Genomic DNA, 26,734 nt, shown 5'->3' on the forward strand with positions numbered 1-26,734 from the left:
CATTGAAACTCTCGTTTGGGTTAGTTCAGTTACTTCCGTACAGAATACATTTCAATTTACATAAAAGGTTATCTATGATAAATATTTTGCAAGCTGCATATAGTATGAGGTTACTTATTTACCCTGAATTTCCAAATTTCTTACATATTTTTACATTTTTTCTGATTCAGAGAAATAAATAACTGACATTTCAAAAATAACTATACATGAAAGCGAAGGAAAAAGACTAGAAAGTATGAAAAATTTTAGCATTTATCTCTATAAGAAATGCCATCATCCACTACACGTCGGAAGTATTGCTTCCTGTAAGAAACACCTTTTTTTTAAAGGCTTAGAATTTCTGTCCCTGTCTTTCGGTCCATATATCATTGAAACGTTCCATAATAGCTCGTGTCTACCAACTGAAAAATATTCTTTTAGCTAAGCTGTGCTATAATTTTGGAATGTAAAGTTATTTTTCAATTCCCAGTTCATATTTTGACGTTAGAAATATTCTTAGCGAAACTTTTCTTATTTAAAAAGCCGCTGAGTTGTGTTATGTTACTCTATGATGCGCGTAACTTGGCTAGTATAACCATTACGCAAGATAATATATTTCATTTTTTTTTCCATCCATTCTACGAGATATAAGATTCATAGTTTATATTTCAAATGCTAATGATGTTCTTAACTAATTAAAAATTCAAAAGCACTTCTTAATAATTTCAGTCTTTAATTTCTATGATATATCATATCGATATATTTTAAATATATTTAATTTGTCATAAATATAGCTGATAATTTTATGAATATTTTTAACGTTAATTTAATTATATAAGTATGTGACACATCCAACATCATGTACTTTAAGTAGGCTATATACAAATATCAGTCATATATACCCTATCCTTTTAGTCTTTTAATAAACAAAGTTTTCTCTTTTTTAAAAAAAATCGGATAATATAACAGGAAACCGCTGATGGAAAGACCAATATTCTATTCATCATTCTGCAGAAAATAACAAAGAAGTAAATGGAATCACTTTCAAAGGAAAGACATTCTATTAACTAGCAAAGAAACTTGGTCGTCTACTTAACGATGGCGAATCACGACATAAGATAAATGTGTATGTGTACAGTATACATTACGATATAAGGTCATGGATCTAGTGGCAGGGGGGATAATCAATAATAAATGAATCAGGAGACCTTATAAAACCCCAGCATTAAAATGCTGTGTTTAAGGTATATCGATTCACAAGCTTGAAGAAAGTTAAAATGATGTAAGGTAGCATAAATATTGAATTTTTTTAAAACAGAAACTGATTTTTCCATGGCTTGAAAAGGAAAATGATAATGGCTATGATATTAAAAAAACAGAAAAAAAATTATAAGCCATATTTCCCTTCATTGTACGTGCCTTCGTGGTGGGACTGAAAGCACACTCGACGCGTATTCGCAAGATCCGAAGTTCGAACCCCGGAGTGGAATTGCGGATTTATTCAGGTTCGTGGCTTCGAAAAATTCTAATAAGAAAATTCATTTTATTATATAAAATAAAAATTCATTATTTTATCACAAGGAGCCAGTAAAAGTTGAGAAGAATTAAACCTTCAAGCAAATTTTCTAATTCACAGTTAGGCAAGAGCACATGAAATATGCTCTTGCCGAAATATTATTTATAACTGAATTCTTAAAACTGCAACACTAAATATAATAGAGAATAGTATGTTGAAGACGTAAGCATTCACACAACGCGCTGAAACTAGGCCGATTTCTACAATTCTTGGTAAATGCGCAGTATGAGAGAGTTTTCCAAGGCCGGTTTAAGACACCTTTCTATCGACCTATGAATCATTAAAAAACATCCGCCAGGATTTTTAGTAAAATATGAAAAATTATGTTTACGTATAGAAATGTATCCTATTTAAGCCGAAGGAACATTCTTTGGATTAACTGGGACGCTCCAGGAAACGCTTGCAAAAAATTCACAAAGAACTGAAGAACTGTTAATCGAAGCGAATTTCTGCATTGACAGACAAAAAGGCGATTAACTATCTTACACAATAAGACAAATGAAGAAAGAATGCAGTAGGCTGAGAAAATCTTTAATAACCGAAGTCCATTAAGGGAAAAATGATTGGTGCTAAAGTAAAACAACAAGAAAATGCTTTTGACTGAAGATAGTGTTATCAGTGTGGATCTTTTGATTAATCACATCCTCGCTTGTCAAAACATAAAATGGCTAAGTATGTTATCTGTAGTGACCAACTACCCGGGAGTGTGCGGGACCATCCCAAAATTCAGTCTTCTCTCTTCAAGATAGGTCAAGAAAAATGTCCTGCATTATGTAAATATTATCAGATTTCGTAAAGATGAACTTTGAGGGATATAATTTATTTGATATTCGTGCTTTCTAGATACATATTTTAGAAAATTCGTGAGATCTGCGAAAAAAGGGCTTGCGAAACAATTTCTGGAAGTATTCTAGCTGCATTTCTTCTTTGAAAAATGAGCAGTGAAACTAATTCATTTGAAAAGTTTTTAATGAATCGTCTTTTGAAAGTATTCTAGAATGAAAGCACGTGAATCGCTTAATCATAACAATCATGTTTATTCTAAATTTATACCTTTTATAATTAACCTCGAATTACAGTGCAGAAATACAGTGCATATTTCCACAGTAAATACAATAAAATTTCTTATGGCACCATATCTGAAATTGTACAGCATTAAAGGAAAGAAACAACCTTTTGTTTGGCGTAAATTTAGTCAATAAGTCAATTTGTTTCGGGGACAAACAGCTACAGGTCCTTCTTCATCAGAAATCTGCAAGACTCAGCAGGGACCTGTACGTGTTTGCCCTCAAAAACGATTGACTTAGTGAATAAATCTAGGGCAAATGTCGATGTCAGCAAACTACGAGGAAAGTTCTGTGATCCACAAGCTTGGTAAATAATCATTCTTCACAGGACTAGAACCATAGGTCCATTTTATGGTAGGCGCGGGCTTGGCAGGAACCGTACTGGTTCTGTCGTGTCCGTTGCCTTCGCTGTGGGAGCGTTAAAATCATGTAGATATTAAGCGCTGTGCCGGGAAGGGGCGGCTTCCCGCGCAGCCTACAGTGGGATGGATTGTGGCGATGAACATGTGAAGTCCCTGCGGCCTGTTCGGTGGGTTGGCGCCCCGTCGGCACAGTCGTCCGAGGGAGGTTATATGAACATGTAAGGCAGCTCAAAGAAGCAGCCAGGAAATGTGGCCCGACTTGGTGTTAATGTGATCCAGAAGTAAGATATATTCTTGGTCAATTTACTGACTACATGTGTTTTGCAAAAATTATTAAAGTCAATTTATGCATTTAAGAGTTCCTTTACTAAATGAAAAATTGACATCAACTTCTAACTGAATTATTAATTAAGAATAAAAATGATCAAGAGAACTCGGCAATTATTTCGATCCTGGGTCGTCCTGGCTAACTTTAACCGCCCCTGGGGCAAGAGAATTACTTGTTTCAAAGTATTTTTGTAAGACAATCTACTACCATGAATCACATAACGCGAAAGGAAGTGATTATGTGATTCATGTAACTTTTCGTTATTCGTTAGCAACTTTTCGTTAGTAACTTTCGTTAGAAGTTTTAAGTGAGTAAAAGTTTCCTCAAACTTCCCAGTATATGAAGTTGTTTTAAACTGCATTCTCTCTCTCTATTGCGAATGATACATCTATCAAATCATCTTATATGCAATTCATTTTCCTTTATGCCTAACTTGACGCTCTTCATGCAACAAAGTCTTCTCCGTGAAATCATAAAGTGCTTATAGCATGTTAGAAACATAATGCCGAAAAGAACTTCTTATCAAATTTTTCGTTGCTTCCTTTTTTGTAAAGTCCTTTTGTAAGGATTTCCGTTTGAATTTGACAGACATAGAGAGCAACACGACAAACCTTTATTGCTTACAACTCAGAAGAATAAGCGAAGTATCCTTGAGAAATTTAGCATTTCTCAGAGCCAATTCCGTTATTCGTATTTAATTTTATTATACGTATTTTCATTATACATATATACGTATACAGTTTTAGTATTGTCACTAATCTCACTTGTCTGGCATATGGAGGTTAAAATCGATGGAGAAAGCATGACATCACAAAGTTGAAGTTGAGGAAATATCAACAGCGTGACGTCACGACTGATGACGGCCGTGTAGCGTCATGTAGCTCGATGGCTTGTATCTCCTGTCCTGCTTTTGCTTTTTTTCAATAATCTCCACATTCCATTTTATGCAACAATTTCTTGAATGACATTCAATAAGCAACTGTTACCACATACGTAAACTATGCTGACAATTCTGTGAAGTTTTGATTATAATTGCATTGAAACAAAATGGGTCAATACAGAGCTCATGAATGCAACAATCATTCCAATTGTGCACCAGCTAATGTTGCATTTCATAGATAAATGCCATAAACAGATTATTTTACTGTTTCTGTATATTCTTATTATTTTGGCTTATGGAAGCGGCCATTAGCATTCGTTATGTCACACCGTGACGTTTCATGGCTTCATTTTCATTGCACGGGACATACGGAGAAGGGTTACTCCATCTATTCCATAGTCTGGCATCAGAAAAAGTCCACGAAATTCATCGCGGGAAGGAGTACAATAATACGCCTGTCGTTAGCAAGATCCTTGGGCACAATATATTATATACAAGACATTACCATGCATAACCGTGCAAAGACACTGTACTTTTATTATCATCCACGCCTTCACTGGATTTGAACCCGGTAAGGTAGTCAGAGTCAATAACCACTGTCCTGTTTGGGGGCCACGTATATCAGTATTTAATAAATACCCGAACTAGGACAACTTGAGAATAACAGAAAGGAAATTTAATTTTTCTAATAAGAAAGCGTATAGAACAAAGAATTAAAGGGAAATATGTAAATTAGAAATTTTAATAATTTTCCAAATCTCCTTTTATTTACAAGCTCAAACTTTCATATAAGAGATTGAAATTTTCGAGTTGGAACACTAGTTGCCTTGAACTAAAAAGCATCAGCTTTGTATAATAAACTTTATTGCTATTCTAAAACATAAAATTCTTTAAGAGAAAAATTGCCTGCAGCGCAGTGCGGCTAAGAACGCTATTCTACTGAAACATAAACATGAACAACTGTTGCCATTCACACAAACTTTATAGTAAAATAAAGCACGTTGCCAGTAACAAGATTATTGCAAAAATCATACATAAAATTAAGCAGTGAGAAAATAAAATATACAAAGAAAAAAAGAAATGCAAATATTAAATATGCATCCAACATTAACTCCCACCCTTGCCATTGCATTAACAATAGATCATTCCCGATGCAATGGCAATGGTAAAAGTTTTACTATAGGTCTTTTAAAATAACCATTAACAGTTTTTACTGTAACAACTCTAACATTGCCATCCTTTCCTGGATGGATTTCAACAATACGACCTAAAGGCCAAACACCAGGAGGCATGTTGTCCTCCTTAATTAATACAATATCACCTACAGACAAATTTGGAAGTTGTTGCTTCCATTTGTACCTTTGTTGTAAGGAATTTAAATACTCCTTATAATATCTCTTCCAAAAGCCTTGTTTCATTTGCTGTAATAATTCCCATCGTTTTAATAAAGTGGGTTTGGGAATATTAGAAAAATCCTGTTCTGGGATGCTAGTGATAACATCCCCAGTTAAAAAATGTGATGGAGTCAAAGCATCTAAATTACCTACATCATTGTGATTAGTTTTAGATAAGGGTCGTGAATTTAACACAGCTTCAATTTGAGTTAGTAAAGTAGTTAATTCTTCAAATGTTAACTTTGTCTCTCCTATCATTCTTTTCAAATGAAATTTTATGGACTTGATCCCTGATTCCCACAAACCACCAAAGTGGGGAGAAGCAGGTGGAATCATTTTCCATTCCATAGTATTTTCAGCCAAATAATTTAAAATCAATTCATTGCTGTTAAGCGAAAGTAGCAGAGTTTGCAATTCGGACAATTTTCTTTTTGCGCCAACAAAGTTCGTACCATTATCCGAAAATAAGTATCGAGGCGTACCACGCCTCGATACAAATCGCTTAAAAGCAGCAATGAAAGAATCTGCAGTTAAGTCGCTAACTACCTCAATATGGTAATCTTTGGTAGCTAGACATACAAACAAAGCTATATAACCTTTAGTGGTCTTAAAGCAACGACTTTTGTAACATTTCAAAATTACAGGACCGGCATAATCAATACCTGTGCTAAAAAATGGTCTCTCAAGTGTTACTCTTTGTTTTGGCAAGTTTCCCATTAACTGATTATTAGATGACAATTTATATCTGTGACAAACAATACATTTATGGATGAAAGACTGAATAAGCTTCTTACCATTTACAATCCAATAGCTTTGCTTTAAAATGTTAGCTAGTAAACTGGACCCTGCATGCATATAAGTTACATGATATTGTTTAACAAGCAACAAAGCAATCCTGTGTTGACCTGGTATAATTATGGGATGCTTAGCATTGAATGACAAGTCAGAATTTTGCAGCCGACCTCCCACCCGTAAAACACTATCATCATCTAGAAAAGGAAAAAGTGAGCTTAAAACACTTTTAGGACTTAAAAATGAATTATTTTTGAGATCCTTTATATCTTTATGGAAGTGCACAAACTAGATCCATTTAATGATCAACTTCATAGCTGCTTGCCTTTCATTAGATGAAGGTACTACTGCAGGACTTTTTAACCTATTATCTTCAGAACCAAAGACCCGTTCTTTGCACCTAGAAATAAATCTTAAACAAAAAGAAATTACATTAACTATTTTAGATAAAGAAGAACAGTTCTGAAATAAATTGTCCAGAGTGTCATTAGTCAAATAAGCTGTTGTACAAAAAATTGATTTTGTCCTTTGTTCAGTTAAGACAGTTGCATCACTGTTAGTCTCATTACTGACAGAACATTGTAGAGGCCACTTTGAACTGTCGAACGCTAAGAATGATGGCCCATGCCACCATAGGGATATGTTCGGTAGAACTTTAGGATCGATTCCTCTAGAAGGAAGATCGGCAGGATTTTGTTTCGACGAAATATAGCTCCACTGTTGATAGGGAATAGCATCTAATATTTCTGAAGTCCTGTTTGCCACAAAAGGCTTCCATTTTCGAGGATGAGCTGCTAACCAACAGAGAACAACCTTAGAGTCAGTCCAAGCGTGAAAGCAAATTTCAGTGGTGGAGAAGGCTTTACGGACAGCTTTGATTAATCTGGCAAGGAGCAATGCACCTAGGAGTTCCAGTATAGGTATGGACACTTGTTTAATGGGAGCAACTTTGGTTTTAGCAACCACCAAATTGACTTCATTTCTGTCGTGAGATGTTGGTTGAACACAGTAGATAACAGCAGCGTAAGCAGATTCTGACGCGTCACAAAAACCATGCAGATAGATGTGGTTAGACGTAGTTTGAAGCCACCTTGAAATTTTAACATTTTTGAGAGCCTTAAGATCTTCTTGAAGTAACTGCAACTTCTTTTCCCATTCTTTAGGCAGTGGGGCATCCCAGTCAAGTTTTAAAAACCACAATTGCTGATAAAACATTTTCAACTTGACTGTACATGGTGATAGCAAGCCAAGAGGATCAAAGATTTTAGAAGATTGAGAAATGAACCTTCTTTTAGTAATTTCAGTCCCAAAATCCATAGAAATGTTAAATAAAAATACGTCTTCTGTAGAGTTCCAAAACAGCCCTAAAGTCTTGGCACATTCATCTGAGTGAACTTCCAGGTCACCTTCTTCATGATTATCAATGGATAAATTTTCGAGAAGCTTTGAGCATTTTGATCTCCATTTCCTTAAATTAAATCCACTTTTCTGTAATAGCTGTGAAAGCTTAGAACATAGGTCAACTGCTTCCTCTAAACTGTTTGCTCCAGATAAACAATCATCTACATAGAAATCACTTTTAAGAACGGAGGATACATGAGGATGATCCTGTTCTGAATCCAAAGCAATTTGCCACAAACAGCGTGTTGCTAAAAATGGTGCAGATGCAGTGCCATAACTAACTGTACATAATTTATATGTCTGCATTTTTGAATTAACAGATTCTCTCCAAACAATTCTTTGTAAATGTTGATCCTCATTATCTACTAAAATCTGGCGGTACATGTTTTCTATGTCAGCAGAAAAAAAATCTATTTTATGTACACGAAAGTTGAGCAACATTGAAAATATATCTCGTTGTAGTGTTCCACCTACCCCTAAAACAGAGTTCAAAGAAACTGAATTTTTAGGTTTACATGAACCGTCAAATACTACACGAAGTTTAGTGGTAGAGCTACTCGGTTTAACAACAGCATGATGCAGTAGATAATATACTTGCTTATTTTCTTCATTCTCAACAACTGGAACCATATGATTTAAAGTTTCGTGTTCTTGCATGAACTCCTTGTATTGCCTACCAAGTTCTTTATCTAAATCAAATTTTCTTTCCATGGATAGAAAACGAGAAATAGCCAAAGGTTTGGAGTCCCCTAACTCTTCAGCATTACTGAAAATGGGCAGTCGGACAACAAATCTGCCATTTCCGTTTACTCGATAATTTTCTTTAAAATGCTTCTCACAAAACTCTTCTTCAATCGTTGATTTCTGATTTTGGAACGTTAATTCTTCCAACTCCCAAAAACGCTTAAGTGTTGCATCGACGTTATCCTCAATATGTAAACTAATGCGATTAACACTAATGGGATGCGGAGTATTGCCTTCTGTTTTAATTCTGCCTGATACAACCCAACCAATAATAGTATTTTGCGCAATTACATTTTTATAGCCAACAATCTGCCCTGGCTGAAGCAGAGAAAAGAAATAGTCAGCTCCAATTATCATGTCTATTTGTTTGGGCGTACTGAAATTCGGATCTGCAAGATTAATTGAATTCAAATAATCAAGGTCCTTGCTATCAATCTTTACTGAAGGCAAATGCGGAGTTAATTTTTTAAGAATATATGCTTGTATTAAAACACCATTTTTTTTCAACTCAGATTTCGGAAACAATTTTACGTTTACATAACCACGAGTCAAAGCTGCTTCAGAATCACCAAGTCCCTTTACGCAAATACGGGCATTTTGTCTGCGTATATTTAATTGTCGAATAAATGATTCACTGATGAAAGAAGCTTCACTTCCACTGTCAAAAAGAATGATACATTCATGACCTTGACCAGCAGAATCGTAAATTATTACTGCCGCCGTTGGTAAAAATGAAGTACTCTGACCCTGAATAGAAAAACTCGAAATATCATTTTGTTCGTCTGAATTAGAAATTTGTTCATCAGATGGAGATGAATTTGACACAACTACGTTATTACTTTTAATATCTTCATGCAGTAAAGTATGGTGTTTTGCTTTGCAAATAGAACACACATTCTGCGATGAACAAAATTTTAATTGATGATTTCCGAAACAATTGAAGCATAATAAATTCTTGCGAATGATATTTTTCCTAGTCGTAATATCTGCACCTTTAAATTTATAACACTTTGATAAAAAATGAGAACCATTGCAATGCTGACATTTTAGAACAGAATTTTTATTATTATGTGAAACATTCTTCGAAACAGAGCACTGATTTTTATGCGATACTCGCTTTTCATTATTATGAGTGTTTAACATTTCAAGTGAAACACATCTTGAGTTTAAGAATTCCAAAAAACATTCTAAGGTAGGAAATTCTTCTTCACCATTTTTTTGTGACCATAAATGGCGCGTTTCCGGATCGACTTTTTCTAACAAAAAATAAATTAGCCAAACATCTCTAGACGAAGCCTTTTCGCCAAGAGATTTTAATCCACGGATAACTTCATCAGATGTATCAGAGAGTTTTCTTAGATTAACAGAATCAGCGCTAGTAATTTTGGGTTGCTCAAGAAATGTTCTGACAAGCGACATTACAATTTGATTTTTTCTATCATAACGATTCATCAATTTGTCCCAAGCCTCATCGTATGTAGTTTCGGAAATCGGAATGTGCTTAATAATAGCAGCTGGTTCGTCTTTTAAAAGTCCTATCAAATATTGGAATTTCTGAATTTTCGCTAATGACTGATTGGTATGAACTGTCGCCATGTACAGATCTTTAAAATTAGGCCAATCAGTATATTTACCATTGAAACTCGGAATGTTTAAACGCGGAAGTTTAAAGCTAGCCTCAACTGCAGTGGGATTTGAAATCAAAACATTTCTGGCCGTTACGGATTCAATGGCGGATTGATACATTACTTTCGTTTCAAAATATTTAGCTTCGAATTAAGCAATTTCAGAAGCTTCTTCGGGTAAAGCAGCATCATATTGATCAAATTCTTTAAATATTTGTTCAATTCTTTCTAATCGTGCTTTTAATTCCGTTAAACTTAACTGATTATTGAAACTATTGTGAAGCCGCGTTAGGGTAGATTTCGTTCGTCCTCTTAATCTTTTAAGATCAGATTCACTTAATTCTGTCATTATTACCATGAATAATGATTAATAATCACAAATAACTTCAACAAGATACTTAAGCAGCAAAAAATATTTCCGCTTATCTTTCTGACGTCACGCAGACGATTCGCAGTACCAGTACTTAAAAGTTCGTTAAACACAGTTCTAAAGCATATAATAATAACACATTAAATAGCATTTAAATGCCTCACCTGGGGAACCAAATAGTTGCCTTGAACTAAAAGGCATCAGCTTTGTATAATAAACTTTATTGCTATTCTAAAACATAAAATTCTTTAAGAGAAAAATTGCCTGCAGCGCAGTGCGGCTAAGAACGCTATTCTACTGAAACATAAACATGAACAACTGTTGCCATTAACACAAACTTTATAGTAAAATAAAGCACGTTGCCAGTAACAAGATTATTGCAAAAATCATAACATAAAATTAAGCAGTGAGGAAATAAAATATACAAAGAAAAAAAGAAACGCAAATATTAAATATGCATCCAACAAACACTTTGAAGGAGATTCAGATTTTCAAAATGAAATGCTAAAAGTGTTCGCAAAAATGACACCATGCATGAAATGAAAACACGATTATTAAAAAAAAAAGTCCAGAGCAAATCCTTTATTAAAATGTTTTTTAAGAGATGAAGTTAAAAAAGTAAATAAATTTTTATATGAAATTTAAATACTTAATAAAAATGTATCAAGCTTTAAAATTATAATAAGAAATTGAAATACCTAAAATAATAAATATATTTTTATTATTTTAAGCAAACATAACTTTGAAAAGGATTTTAAAAGACTTTTTTGACAGTCCAAGAATTAAAACTTTCTTAGATAAAGCTTTCTCAAAAAGATTCTTAGATTCTTCTTTCTTAGATAAAGATTCTCAAAAGCTTTGTTTCCTTTTCTCTTTATTACTTTCTCAATTTCATAAATTTCATCTTTTTACCTTATTTCATTAAGTCTTTTTCATGAAAAATTCCTTGAATTTCTTTGTTGCTTGCTTATAGGATTAACTGATTATATACAGGGTGTGCCAGTACAGCGGTGACAAACTTTCAGGAGAAATAGAGTACACCTAGACGATGGGAAATCACATAGCAATGCATGGTCGGAAACGCTTTCCTGGTGCGGTAGCGACGACACAAAACGCAAAAAAGGAACGATGCGAACAGTCAGACAAAACATTACAGTACATTAGTACAGCAGAAACCTACAAATAAGAACAAAAACAAACACCGATCGTCGTTAAAGAAGTTGTTCGAAATTACGAGCCCGGACCATGATGCAAACCTTACTTCTCTGGCGCATAGAAGATCCACATCGCGAACGGAAGATCTTATGGAAGATGCATGACGCACGGTTCCTGCATCAGAATCCGGGTCGTTATTTCGAACACCTTCTTTAATGATGATCGTTGTCTCTTTATGTTGTTTTATGTTCTTTATGTTGTTTTCTTTGTTTTTGTTGTACTCCCAATAATAAACATGTTTTCTCACCACCGTTCGTGCCCTTTTTTTCTTGACTTTTGTGTCGTTACTACCGCGCTAGGAAAGCTTTTCCGACTATGCATTCCTATGTGATTTCCGATCGTCTAGGTATACTTTATCTCTCCTGAAAGCTCACCGTTGTACTGATACACCCTGTGTATGAACCTCTTACTTATAGACGAAAATTTAACGGAAAATAACCTTCAAAGATGGATTGGGTTTGGTTGACCAGTGGCCTGTCACCCACGCTGTCCAGATTAGCATAGCCTAGATTTCTTTGTTTGGGAAGCACTTAAATAAGCTCTTTTATGCATGAAACATCCGTCGAGACAGAGATTGATCTGACTGCAAGAATTGTCTGCGCTGCAGCAGACATCGAAGCGAATCCGGATGTTCTTGACTGTGCCCGCCAGCCATGGTCCGTCCGCGTAACTCATGCAGCGCTTGTAATGATGAAAACTTTGAACATCTCTTGTAATATTTTGAAATGGTATCATCTACTACAATGTTATGAAATATTTATCAGTAGCTAATACTTCTGGTAATCTCTTGTTTCTTCATTACTTCCATGCCTGATATCACTTTCCAGTGGCGTTCCTGGTTATAGGTTGCTATACAATTCTCAATCCTTTTGACGTGTCTTCTCTGCCCTTAATTTTCAAATTTTCATTACTATGCGATTCATACTGTGGCGTGTTCAACACGTTCGCTTATTCGATTCGTAAGAGATTAAGGGACTTACTAGCATGTCATAACATTCATCTTTTTATAATCCTTCTTACTTTAAATCACTTTATTATCTAACCTAAGACTTCATTAATCCAAAGGGGCTCTGCCCTTGAGGGACTATTGTTTTCGTCTTGCGATTTTGCGTCGAATCACTCTGAATGTTCGCTTCACTTTTCAAATTGTTGCCACTAAATATTATCGCCCTGTATTATATTTAAAAAAATTAAATAATGAAGAATCTGCATAAATGTATATATGTTTCTCGCATTGTGATAAAACAACGGTAACTAGAACCATCGATCCAAATTTGAATGACGTAATCCTACTGCGAATATGGGCATCTGGAATCCCAAATTTGAAATTTGTAATTTGATTTATTATCGATTTGGTATTTTGTAACATTTTATTTATTTATTTATTTTTATTACTTTTTATTTATTTTGTGTTTTACTTCTCCTATTTCTACAGAGGCTGTTCGGATATTTTTAGACGATTTTGTTTTGCTGTAAAAAAAATTTCTTTTTGGAATTTTTTTAACTGCAATTATATTTTTGAAAGTATAAATTATCCTCAGTTACTTGACAATTTTGCGTTCACGCAAATGTCGCTTTTAGATAAGCAATGGATGAAATGCTACGCTTGTGTTCTTTCAGAACAAAATTATTCTTATTTAATCGTTAAAAAGGGCGTGAAAGCCATGCGCTTTCGATATCTAAATCTGCGATAGGTATTGTTGTCAATAACAAAGGAAACCAAATGTACTTCAAAATTCAGCTTCATGTGTTCCAAATATGTATCCAAGGGAAAAAATGGAATATTTCGAATGTTGCAAAAGTAAGATCTTTAATGTTAAAAGAAAATTCACGAAATCAACGGACAGTTGCAGAATCATTAAAATACTCTGTGTCAACTGTAAACAAAGTGATTAATGCTGATGTGAAGCTAAAACAGGCAAAAACACACAATGTGCATCGTCTTTCTCGCCGGTAGATCGCCGAACATAGAACGCGCTTAAGAATTCTTTATAAGAAACATTTATCCGGACAGAAATGGAAAAACGCTATAACAATAGACGAATGTTGGGTGCACTTAAATGACTGCAATAAAAATAGATCCATGTATTATCATCAAAGAGGAGAAAAAGTCGTAAAACGTGGTTCAAGGGAACTAAAGAAAGTTTTCTTAAGGGAATTTATCAATCAATCGTTTTTGTTTGTTTCTGGTTTTGCATACAACGGCAGATTAAAAATAAAGAGAGCGGAGAAAAATGTTAAGATCTACTCCGCATATTATCAAAAACATATTTTATACTCAATTTTCAAATATGAAGTACATTCTGTTTACACACAGTGTGATCAATCAGTAGAACTGCATCAAGGCAAAGCAAGCAGGGGCACATCAGTCTACTGTTAATTTCCCGGAAAAAGTGGAACAAGAAACGGTTATCAAGGTCAAATCTTTCATTTTTTCCTTACTAAATTTCCTGATCTGTCATTAATGTATTCTTGCACGTTTTTTATTGACTATTTAAATTCCTTGTGCACCACATAGTATCACCCAAGGCTTACAGAGCTAAGTAAAAGAAAAATGCAACAACACAACTCAAAACAAAATAAACTTACAAATTCACAAATGACACGTAAGAGATAAATATACAGAAGAAAGAGAATGTCATTTTATCTTGGAGCAAATACAAGAAGAGGAGAAGGAAATGTAATGTTCACAGAGTTTTAACTTAAAAATGAGTTCTTTTCGTCCTTCTGTAAGCTTTGAACAATGTAACAACAAATGTTCGACATTTTGCATTCTCACGAAGCTGCAGGAACACAAGCCTGTATGAGATAACCCAAATATCTTCAGATATGAGTTGAAATTACCATGTCCAGTTAGAAATTTAGTAATTTCAAAAATTGCAGAAATTTTTTTTTATTATTCAATCTGTAAGGAATGGAAGGAAAATATAATTTAATCAAAAAGGTAGTAATAAAATTTCTGTATAATTCATAACACTTGAGTATTGTTTTATCCGTACTCTTTTTCTTGAAGAATAACTTAGGCAGTATCATTGGAGTATTAACTTGAATATTTGTAGCTTGTTTTGCTAACCAATCAGGCCTTTCATTTCTCAGATTGCCAATGTGGCCACGTACATGAGAAAAGATGATATCAACGCCTTTATTATTATGGTCTTTAATCATGGTATGAAAAGTGACACTTAATTTATTACATGAGAAGATATTCATAAGAGAATATAACGGTGGCCGAGAATCAGTGAAACTAAGAAATTTAGCACTTAACAAACAGTTGTTAGATATCCACTTAATGCACAATAATTCGGCTTGGAAAACGTTGCATTCATTGGGACTTCAAAGTGATTAATGCTGATGTGAATCTAAAACAACAACAACAACAACAACAAAAAAAAAAAAAAAAAAAAAAAAAAAAAAAAAAAAAACACAATGTCTGCGAACGGACTGGCTGCATGCGCGCTTCCGTGGTTTTCTTCATGTGTAATGTCTATACGAGCGCGTTTTCCTTAGAAGGTCCTCCACGAAGACATCAGATAGGCCCTTGAGGCGTTGCCGTAATTACATAAATGAAACCAAAACCAGTCAATAACCAAAAGAAGTGGAGAAAAGTTGCAATGATGTGATAAGACTTTCTGTCTGAAATCCCAGGTAAAAGGCACGCAAATGTATTTACTTGTTATTTACATAGGTAGGATCAGATTTTTCTCATTAATTAATATTTATGAAAAGGGCGAGTATAGGCTGTAGTCTATGAGTAGTACCATTTTTTGTATTGTATGACTAACTGAACTTTTTAGCACTTGGCATCAATAAAAAAATTATATTTATATCCTTTTTCTTAATATTTTCAGATTGTAGACTAGTATTGTCATCAGAGATGAAGATATAGTCCGTTATCTATGGAATCTTTATGTGAACCAGATGCGTATATACCGTACAGGTACGTATCAAGTTTCTTGTTGAATTAAAATATGTTGATATTTTATTTAGAAAAAGAAGACACATTTTGCAAATCAACAATCCTATAAGCGTGCTATTAGTTACGGCGTTGAGAGATTAGTTGCCAACGGTGATCAAGAAAGTTAAGGGATAATAAATAAATGCTTTGGAGACGACAGAACATGCGAAACAACAATTCGCCTGTTATATTAGTTGCTAACTGTATCTAATACTAACAAATCTTAATAAATTCCCTTTTAAAAATACTCCATCCGTATCGAAATGATTGTCCGATTTATAAATGTGTATCGAATTATGGAGACAGAAACGGGAATAGTGGTTTTGAACACGTTACCTGCTACTTTTACAAAATAGAATTTTGGAATATATGTCGATTTATCTTAATTCTGTTTTATAGAACTATGGGAAAGAAATGCAATTTAATATCTAAAGAGAGAAATATGATGCTACAGGAGCTATTAAGAAACTTTAAAAATGAAAGACCTGAGCATGGTATTCTAGCAGCTATTGAAAAAAAGCATGATATGTCGGCCGCAAGAGTTTCTGAGATATGACAATGCTGCTATGAAAGAGATAAATACTGACGAAATATGCAGTTTTATTGTTAATCTTTTAGTAGCCCTGACTTTAAAATCTTGGATTTAGGATTATTTAACATCGTACAAGCATTAAAACATCCAGTTACGTCTTAAGACTTAAAGAATCAGTTTTATTTAACTCGGATAAAAGTTAATAGAAGGCAGCTCTCGTGCTTACAGTATAAGGTATTTCACCCTCCTTCCACCATGCCTTCCTGGTGCAACGGTTAGCACACTCGGCACGTATTCGAGAGTTCCAGGTTCGAGTCCAGACAAGGGCATTGCTCATTTTTCATGTATTTCTGCTTCCATAATACCTAATGACTCTGCAGTGGCGACCGAACTAAAAGGTGGTGGATGATGATTCTTCGCCACCAGGATTTGGTGATTGGGTCCCCTAATCGCCAGTCGCCCTTTAAAAGGGGGAGTATCTAAGGTACCATGAGTGGGCGCAGCCGTACCCACCTAACCAAACAAATTGGTCTTATGATTTCCTCCATCCTTCCAGCATGCCTTCGTAGTGTAACGGTCAGCACACTCGGCGCGTATTCGAAAGATCCAGGTTCAAGTCGAGGCGAGGTCATTGCTCATTTTTCATGTATTCCTGCTTCAAAAACACCTAACGGCTTTACGACAGAAGCCAGCATTTATGGCTTAAATTTAAGATAATGAATTTGACTTAACTAAAAGGTAAGTTAGCCTCGGGGCTACACAAATAGAGAAACGCGCAAATCCTAAAGTCCTAAACGCTGTCCTAAAGTTGTGCAATTTTTAGCATTTTGTGAAATCCTATTACTTTTTTAACAGTCGCTGGCTCATGCAGTTTGGTGTGCTTGTAAATAATTTTGTTATTCAGTTCCGATTCCAACAGGTTAGCATAAAACTGTTTACATATAATGCTAACGTTATTACTAACTTTATCGCTTTTGGTGACTGTAAATTGTTGTTTTAATTCCTGAATATGTTCCTAAACTTCATTCCAATGTAAATTGCCAGTAAATTTAATGCTGTGACTTCAAAGTTTGATCTGAACAATAACCGCTGTCCTCCATTCCAAAAAAGTTGCATTTAAGGAACATATAATCTGTAGGGCTTTTAGAATAAATTCGTTTATATTTTCTATGATCCGGATAATGCATGAATTTTGTTGATCGTCAACACTGGCCTAAATTTAGCACCATTCTGCATAAGATTTCTTAGAAGAGGGTTTTAGATGATATTAAGATGACCTGTGATTACATGCTTATGCTGAGGACCAAGGAAATCCATGTAAGTTGGAGACAGGCAATAACGTGTTGCTGTGGAATCAATGTCATAAAGATTTCCAATTAAGCTGCTGAAAGATTTTAAGGGCAGACAGGAATGTCTTGACAGACAGGAAATTACCAAATTTACTTCACTTCTATTAAGTTTAATTATTCTGATTCTCAATAATTTATTTCTTTTAAATTTATTTGCATTGAACTTTATTGGAATTGGTGCATAAATTATATTGTTAATTAAGTTTTGCTTGAAATTCTTATTTTTTGGCTAAATATATACAATGTAATAGAAGTTACAACTTATTGTTAATTTCATTAATATTGTTTATATATATATTAATAGTAACTACAAACAACAGTTTTCTTTAAAAATTATTAGAACATCCTAGGAAGAAAATGCATAGGGACTGAAAAGTGCTAGCACAAAATAGAAGTCCCTTTTCCCCAAAACGGATTCAAAAATGGATTTAAAACGGATCCAGAAGAGACTTTTTCGTGAGGCCTGTACGTACGTACGCATGTATATATCTCGCATAACTCAAAAACGAGTAGCCTGAGACATTTGAAATTTTGTATATGGGGCTGCTATAGCATGTAGCATTAAAATTATATAAAAAATCGCTTATTAAATTTTAATTTATCTCTTTACATTTTATTTAATTACTTTAATCTTTAATTATTTTAATAAATAATAATTAATAATAAATTAGGAATTAATTAAACAATAACTACAAGTTAAATAATAATTGATAAATATTAATTATTAATTTATTAATTATTAATACCAATTAAATAATTATTAATTAATTTGATACTCATTAACTATTTAACTTTTAAATTATTAATGATTTTAACACTCATTTTGTTTATTTATTTACTCTTGTACCTCTTTCGTGATGGTCTTTCATAGGACTCCGGCACTTCTACTTTTAGAAATTAAGCTCTAAAAACTGTCCGCAAAATATTCGAAAACGTTATACAAATTAATTATCCAAAATAATTTATGAAAAAGGCGCATATTAGTATTATAAAAAATGTCATTTACTAAAGGAAGTAACTTGTTATTAGTACTAAAGGAATTATTAACTTGTTATTAGCGATAGAATTTTTTAAAGATATTTAAAATTAAATTATGTATACTTTAGTTTCATAGTAGCTATTTTAGGTATACTGCTGCGGCAGAGGTTAGTTGTTTGAAAAGTGAAATAGATAGCAAAGGTGATTCGCTGCAAAAGTGAGTGTCGTGAATAATAGACCTTCCTGCCAAAAAAAAAATGTATGGTAACATTTAGCACTGTATCAGGAATTTTAAAAATATACGACTCGTACTATTTATTAAGATCTTGTGATTTTGCTGCTGAATTTTATGTAGCGTAAGTGGCAAGAAAATTATGTTTAAAGTTAAAAAGACAAAACAAAGTTGCTTCAGCAAGAGTGAGTCTAAGAGCAGATAGATAAACTGAGAACTTCGTGAGAGAAAAAGAATTAACAAACCCTCTGGTGCAATGTTAAAATCCTTTCAGATGTTCCTTTTTTTAATAAAAAAAAAGAGAACCTTATATCCTCATGACATTTAAATCCGGTTTAAAGTATAATGTACTTAAAAATCAGCTAAAACCTTCCCAATTCCATTATATTAAGACTGTATTTGAATAAGTAGTGGATATGCAACGAAATGTATTTCTCCAGTAATCTTCAAGAAGGGAGCCGTTTAACATTTAAATACTGCGGATTAGAGGAAGAGGTATTTATTCCTCGACGCCTAATGAATCTGATCTTAATAATCGCTCGTCGAGCTTCATTGATCGCCGTTTCAGAGAATCCATTTTCCTATAATTTGAAGGAAGATATCTTGTTTCGCGTAATTAAGGCGACTCCTAAAGTAATTAAAGCCATTATCGTTACCCGAGAGCAATGAAAATACAGAAAACTTCATCAAAATGAATATTTAAATACCCTTAGTGTTTCAGTTGTGTAAAATAAAAAGGATTATAAGTGACAGTTTTTGAGAAGCTCATATAAAATATTCATTTTGTTGACGTAGAAATAAATAAGAATTATATATTTTTATAATAGCCGTTCTGTGTGTCTGAATGAGTAAAAATAGCTATGCAAAAAATAAAACGCTTTAAAGAACTAGTTTTGTAAATAGTAAAGAATGTCTTCTTGCTCGATTATTTATTTCCTTTCGCTTTCCTTGTTTGCATTTCGTCATTATTCGGGTAGTTCAGGCACTTCGTTGTAGAAATAAATTACTACAAGTAGTCCTTCACGTACGTTGGTACGTTGGCATTATTTTCCAATTTTAAAATGGTCAGATAATACCCGAACTAGCGTAAGCGAACCTAAGTTAGGTAGATGAAAAGTATATTTCCATAACTTCTGGCTAATAATACATGATACCGTCAGATACATGAAGCATACGAAAAGAAAGTCAGCTAATAACCAGACACAGGTAACTCCTGCATATATATTTGTACTCTAATAAATGAAATTTGGCACCTTCTTCAAAAATTCTAATCTTGTTAAATCTTAAATAAATGCTGATGTCCCAGTGTCTTCTTTTGGCTGTTCTCGAGCCTGAAGAGACGATAGATAAATAGGTGATCTTTGTACTGTAGCATTCCCATCATATAGTAGGCATTAATTTATGTGCGAGATCATGCAGAAATAGTACTAGTATCATAGAACAGTCATTATTAGGCAGCATACAGTTGTCATTAATATAATATCGTAACACCTTCAGCTATTTTCTGTCAACCATCCCGAAATTCTCGAAAAGTTATTTTCCAAAGATCACTTAGCAGTTCTCTGGATAGTTGAACTTGGCCTGTAACCCGTGACGTTCTCAAGTCTTTATTTTCTTTCATGATGAAAGAACATTATTTCGTTCCTGAGAAAAGCTGGAGCGTGTGTGTCCTTCGTCCAAAATCCCATGCATCTGTTTATAACTGTTTTGTTGTGCCTCGAATGCCTGTCACCGACCAACTCGGATTGAGCCGAAGATTTATCGTGAAAATTTTTCCAGGCCAGTCAACGTCCTCAAACAATCAAGGTGTTCTCGCCAACTGAGAAACGCTCTTAAAATTTCGGCCCCTAAACAATCGAGACCAAACAATTGAGGGCCTCAAACAATCGAGGAAATTTCCAGACCCTCAAACAAACGCTCTGAAACTTTCGGGCGAATAAGAATTCAGAAAGTCGTCCTGACACGCCCAGGAAAACTTGAAATGAAAAACAGTGAACGCAGTACCAAAGAGAGAGTTAGTAAACTACTCAAAGGTTTTAGGAAAAAAAAAAAAAAGAGAGAGAGAAACCCCCTTTATTGTATTTTCAGCTCTATCAAGAACAATTTTTATTCGCTCTGTCAAAAGTATTCTCATCTCTCTGTGGAACGATTCAGTAGCTGGTAACTGGAATTTTCTGCTACCTACTCGAAAGTAATCTACTCGGCACGGCCAGCTGCGGCCACAACAAGGCTTTTTGCCTTACATAGGAACTTATACCCTGCATCAAGAAAAACTCTCTGAGAACGTCCATGTAACGGAGTGGAACTTCAGCCGAATTGATGCATCATCTAGTTTTTGGTTTTATATTTTTATTCCTTTTCCGATGAGAACATTATCTCATAAATTATTTGCAGAATAGCTAAGAATTAGAATCTTAAAGAAATTAATTGCGTTACCTCCTTGTTTCAACTCGCCATATATCATTATCAGTAATAGTATCATACACCACTCATTAATATCATCATCAATATTAGCACCATACAGGTCTCATCATACAAAAGTTCTTACTATCATCATCAGTATTAGTATAATACCACAGTCATTAATATAGTACTTGCGAGATGGCACCGGAAAAATTGGTTGCTATCTGTCAGATATACACTAACAAACGGTAAAGCCAGTAACTCAAAACTAAATTACAGAAGCTGGGAAGCTTCTGACGTTCTTTGATAGCTTGTGTTATTCTGCTGCTTCAATATCAAATCGGTATACGCCATTCAAATCCCATCAGATATTTTTTAATCCTAACCTGCTGTCTTTCAGCATACTTGCTTCAGCAATGGATACCCTGTTCTCCAGTTCTGTTTTTACTTCCAATACAGTATTCAGTAAATAAAATATATATCTTACGGTGAAACACCGAAATCTGGAGAATGTCGACTTTCACCGGTGAATGTCAACATTCACATAGTCGCTTGGCGCATGTCCGAAATATTTTCCAAATACTCTTATTTCTGACTTACACCGGTAAATGTCGACATTCACCATGTGCTAATGGTGAATGTTGAACATATAAGAATATTATATTTTCTTCTCCGTAATTCAGTCTCGAAAAAACGCACTTGAGACTTAAAATGAGAACTTAAGAATATAAGAACTTAAAACACACAGTACATTCAAAATGAGAAAGGAAAATAATAGAAGTTAAAAACTTACTAAATTATGTGATTCAAATTTTATTTACTGCAACAACTTAAACTATTAGGATACTTTGAATTTGCACAAGAGGTCCTTGCTTTTACAACTGCATTTATTTGTGGAACACTTCCTTTTGCAATGACAGCACGTACATATACTCATCTCTTTTCGACCTACACCAGAGCATATCTGTGATTGTCGACATACACCAGTGAGGGTCCGAATGTACAAGAATGTAATGCAATATTCGATCTTTCACCAACGCATTTGGTGAATGTTGACATTCTCCGGTGAAAATCGACGTTCTCCAATTTTCACGGTAACATATATATGTATTGGACACTTCGTTACAATGCAGACTTTGCGTTATTTCTAGTCCAAAGGCGCTTTGTCCCTGAAGGACTATTGTTTTCGTTTTGCGATTTCGCGTTGAATTACTCTGAATGTCCGTTTCACTTTTCAAACTATTGCCACCAAATACTATCGCCCTGTATTATATTTGAAAAAATTAAATAATGAAGAATCTGCATAAATCTATGTATGTTTCTTGCATCGTGATAAAACAACGGTACCTAGAGCCATCCAATTTTGAATGACGTAATCCTACTGCGAATATGGGCATCTGGAAGACCAAATTTGAAATTTGTTTTATTATCGGTTTCATATTTTGTAAAACTTTAACGAATTTTTTATTAACACACTCAACGATTTAAAAGAGAGCAATGGCACCACTCTACGGGAGGGAAAAAAAACTTTTTATCTCCAGCGCCCGGAACTGTGTATGGAAATCCTAAAGATATGCTTATTTTATAATTATTTTGCGACACTGCTGTTGAACTGAATTTTATGGCTTAAGTGATAACACGATATTTAATAAATAAAGGTAGAACACAAAACGATAAAAAAGTGCCCCTTTAGACGTAATTTAAAATCTGAAACCTTTCAGATTTTTGTTTTGTTTTTTCTTTGTTGTTTTCTGTTGTAAATCCCCTAAGCACATTTAATGGATCTAGGTACATTCAGATATTCACATAAGATACCTAAGCACATTCAGATATTCACATAAGATACCTAAGCACATTCAGATATTCACATAAGATACCTAAGCACATTCAGATATTCACATAAGATACCTAAGCACATTCAGATATTCAGAGAGTCACATATTTTTTACTTATCAAAATTAAATATTCAAGTTAAAGATCCATTTGATTTATCAAGATTATCAGCAGAAAATAATAAAGTAAATATTTAATTTGTCATTTTAGTTCCTTTCTGTATTCCTTGCGCAGGTATAGTTTTTAATAAATAATCGTTTCCAAATTAAACATTGTTAATAAAAATTCGCATTTTCATTAAAAATGTCTTTTATCGTTACCCATCAATAGCCTAACGGTTAAAGTCGTAAAACACTGCTAATTCGTCTGCAGTTTATTCCTGTTGGTTGAATAAGCTAGACGTATAAGATTTCCAAAAATGTAACATAACCGAAAATTAGTTTTTTACAGAAAGTCCTCCATAAAAGCATCCATGGGTCTCTTACTTATCAGGCAGAAAGAAATGGTACGCTTTGCTCTTGTTTAGTCTAAACTTGTTGCTTCTGAACTATAAAACGTAACCCACGTTCCAAGAAATTAATAAATTAATGATTTTAATAATTAATAAATTATTTTTAAATATTTAAGGGAAAATTTTTTAATAATTCTTTTCCGTCATCGTAAATACTGCTGTTTACCTTCTCTTGAACTTTTGCAAATATATTGTTTATTTAGCCAATAAAATTCCATTGCCAACTTTGCAGTAAATAAAGCATTTAGATCTACTTAAAGACACCATCACTTCTTCATTTCTTCTCAGAATTTGACGCTTTTCTGAATAACTATGTCCAGTTGTTGTACGGAAGTAAAGGAGTGGGTGTCCGTTACCATAACAACAACAACGAGCAGATGTTATTGGGCACGAAAGGCGCTGCTATTTCAAGGTCTAATTTATCACCGGCTCTTTTTCAACAGACGATCGTAAGATTTTCACAGTTCGTCCGGGTGTGCCGAAGCTAAGAAAAATATCGCTTTTGCTTTTCGTGGAACTACTGTGTACAGGCAGTGGGTTCTTTATCCGGACTTCAATATGTGTTATTATGCTTAAAATATATTTATTAGTGTGAATTAAGATTGTCGATCAGAAGTTTGCAAAGTGAAGATTATTTTAAAAACTGCATTGCTACGAGCGAATTTTGAGATCAATTTGTATTGTCAAAAAGTGGCATTCTCATTAAATATTGCTTTGCAGTTTAGTGAATCTTGGTGATAAGTAAGGGAAAGTGATCAGTTCTTACTATCAGTTTATTATAGAATTTTGTTTCATTTCATTTTTAATTTTTCTTTATTGTGCACTGCTGTGACCTTTTATTCAGTCTGGTCTTGAAACGTTACAGTTTTTTATCAATAAACTCATTAGCCTCACATCTCTTTTCAGGAATGTTAAATTTGTAACTATATAATTACAGTATTTTCCAGTAGGTATTTATGATTCATTTTCTTACATTAATTATTTGTAAGGATATGAAGCAGGTTTTTCATTTAGTCAGAAATTATCTGATGGACTAAATTTATATCGATTTTACATGAATATGTAAAGGGAAATTGACTGAAACTTAAGGCTGTAGCATATACATAAAGAATGGAAGAAAACAAACAAGAAAAATCTGAAACTCAACCTGAGTCGCTTGTTAGTAGGATATGTGGAGCCGCAGCGCTTGAAAGGTAAGTTCTTATTTGCTTTCATTACCGTCTTTGAGAAGACATTTCAGCAATGGATTTTTTATCATTGTTTTGACTGATTCTGTTTATCTTCAAGTTTTCTCTTTTTATAACTAACCTGTTCTTTCTGATTTCTTTCACATATAATAAATTACAAATAAATTTTGTGGTCATTTGTTAAACTTTACATATTTGCAAGTAATATAGCAATTGTAATTATTAAATATGCGGCTGTAATTTTTTTTTTTTTTCCGAAATGGCAAACTTTTGAAACCTGATCAGCAACTTAGGCCTTACTTTTAAATATCCTTTTTAATTTTAAGATATTTTTCAGCTATTATTAAGTTAATATTCACTTAACAGATGTAATTTTTATTTTTTGATTCCATTCGCGTTTGGACAAATGTGAAACAACCGTATCATTAAAATTTAAATTCAAGGTTATATAATTCAAGATCATTTATGACATTAAAAATCTAGTTTACAGCATAAGCCACCTAAGAGCTTTCTGCTTAAAGAGACTACTTACTGGGAGAATTTTCAGAAACAGAACTGAACGATAATTTTGAAAAATTCTGATATTTAACAAAACGGAATTTATAACAAGGAATTTTACTTTTCACGTTTGGATTTTCTTTGAAGATTTTGAACAGATAAATGCATTATTTGCTTTTATAATGTACATTTTGTTTCTCGTATAAATTAACTGGCGAATCCAATAACTGTTAGAATTGTTAAAAAATAATAGAAAAAAAAGTATCTGAAAGCTTTCAGATTTTATATTACGCCCAAAAGGGCGTTTTTTTAACGTTTTGTGTGTTACCTTTATTTATTAAATATCATGTTCTTCTCACTTAAATTACATTAAATTCAATTCAACAGCAGTATCACCAAACATTTAAAAAATGGCATAGCTTTAGAATTTCTAATACACAGTCTCGCGTTACTGGAGATAAAATGTTTTTTTCCTGCACAGTGTTGCAATTGCTCGCTTTGAAATCGTTGCGTTTGTTAAATAAAAATTAGTTTAAATTTTGCAAAATTTGAAATAGATAATAAAACAAACTCGAAATACAAAATTCGGGCTTTGAAATCCATGTTCGGTTGGAGGTCTACGTAATTCAAAATTTGATGGCTCTAGAATGCGAGAAATATTCATGCAGATTCATCATTGCTTCAACAATTTGAAAATTGTTTCAGCACTTTTTGTGATTCGACGAAAAATGTTTCAAGCCTAATTTCTGGAGTAACCCCCCATTGTATTACCCATCGTGCTTTCAGAAGATTTCTGCAATATTATCGTATCTTAGTGCAACTTTAAGTAAAGAATATAGTTAAATTAGCCAGAATTCTTAAACAAATGAATTCTATCTTAGCTTTTCAGTTTTTAAGATTTATTAAATTTAAGTACATGTTTTTCAAAGGAGGGAAAGTTAACTATTTTGTTATTAGTAGAGAAAACTGCTTTCTTACATATGTCTTAACTCACTGCTAAATCTATGGTGAGCATTTTAATCCGGCTTCAAGAAAGGAAAGAAGAAATTCTGGAAAACAATTTGCTGAAGATTTTTAAAGCTTGTAATACGTAATTCTAAAATTACCCGAAGAACTCATTTAGAAAAGCAAATCGCGTTGCAAGCAAAAGGGAATAAAAAAAAATATTTCAAAGTTTTTATAAGGTAGAATTTATAAATAAATAAATAAATAAATAAAAATAAAAAAAATAAAAAAACCGCTAAGTTGCGTAAAGAAGAAATTTCAGAAAACAGATTGTTAGAGATTTTTCAAGTAAGTTATAAAAACAGAGTGTTAAAGCTCGAAAAAAAAAAGGGAATTTGGAGCAATAAAATGCTAATTCTTTTTTATAAGGAAAAAAATAGGAGGTGAATTTAAAAAATAAACTTGAGTTTTATCTTTTTCTGACCAATATGACACACCAAAATGATACTTATAGTGCAGGTTCTGATAAAGGCTATGTCAGAGTCCTTAAGAGATGTAATTGAACATGAACTTAAGAT

General features: G+C 33.4%; 1 protein-coding gene across 3 annotated transcripts in view; it reads left to right on the forward strand.

The window, feature by feature from the left end:
- LOC118200750 (tumor protein p53-inducible protein 11-like) overlaps window positions 1–26,734 on the forward strand; it is a 116,333-nt gene that overhangs the window by 37,201 nt on the left and 52,398 nt on the right. For 2 of the 3 annotated variants that reach the window (XM_085821635.1, XM_035372727.2), the window contains exon 2: window positions 15,582–15,670. In XM_085821635.1, coding sequence (XP_085677761.1) covers window positions 15,630–15,670 — 41 coding nt within the window. In that variant the 5' untranslated portion in view covers window positions 15,582–15,629. Of the gene's footprint in view, window positions 1–15,581; window positions 15,671–23,971; window positions 24,720–26,734 lie in introns of those variants that run through there. The other variant, XM_035372718.2, reaches the window with a different exon arrangement.

This window comes from Stegodyphus dumicola, chromosome 8, assembly GCF_044657685.1.
Source record: "Stegodyphus dumicola isolate Sdum_Otavi_A_Nest chromosome 8, ASM4465768v1".
Classification (NCBI taxonomy): Eukaryota; Metazoa; Arthropoda; class Arachnida; order Araneae; family Eresidae; genus Stegodyphus; species Stegodyphus dumicola.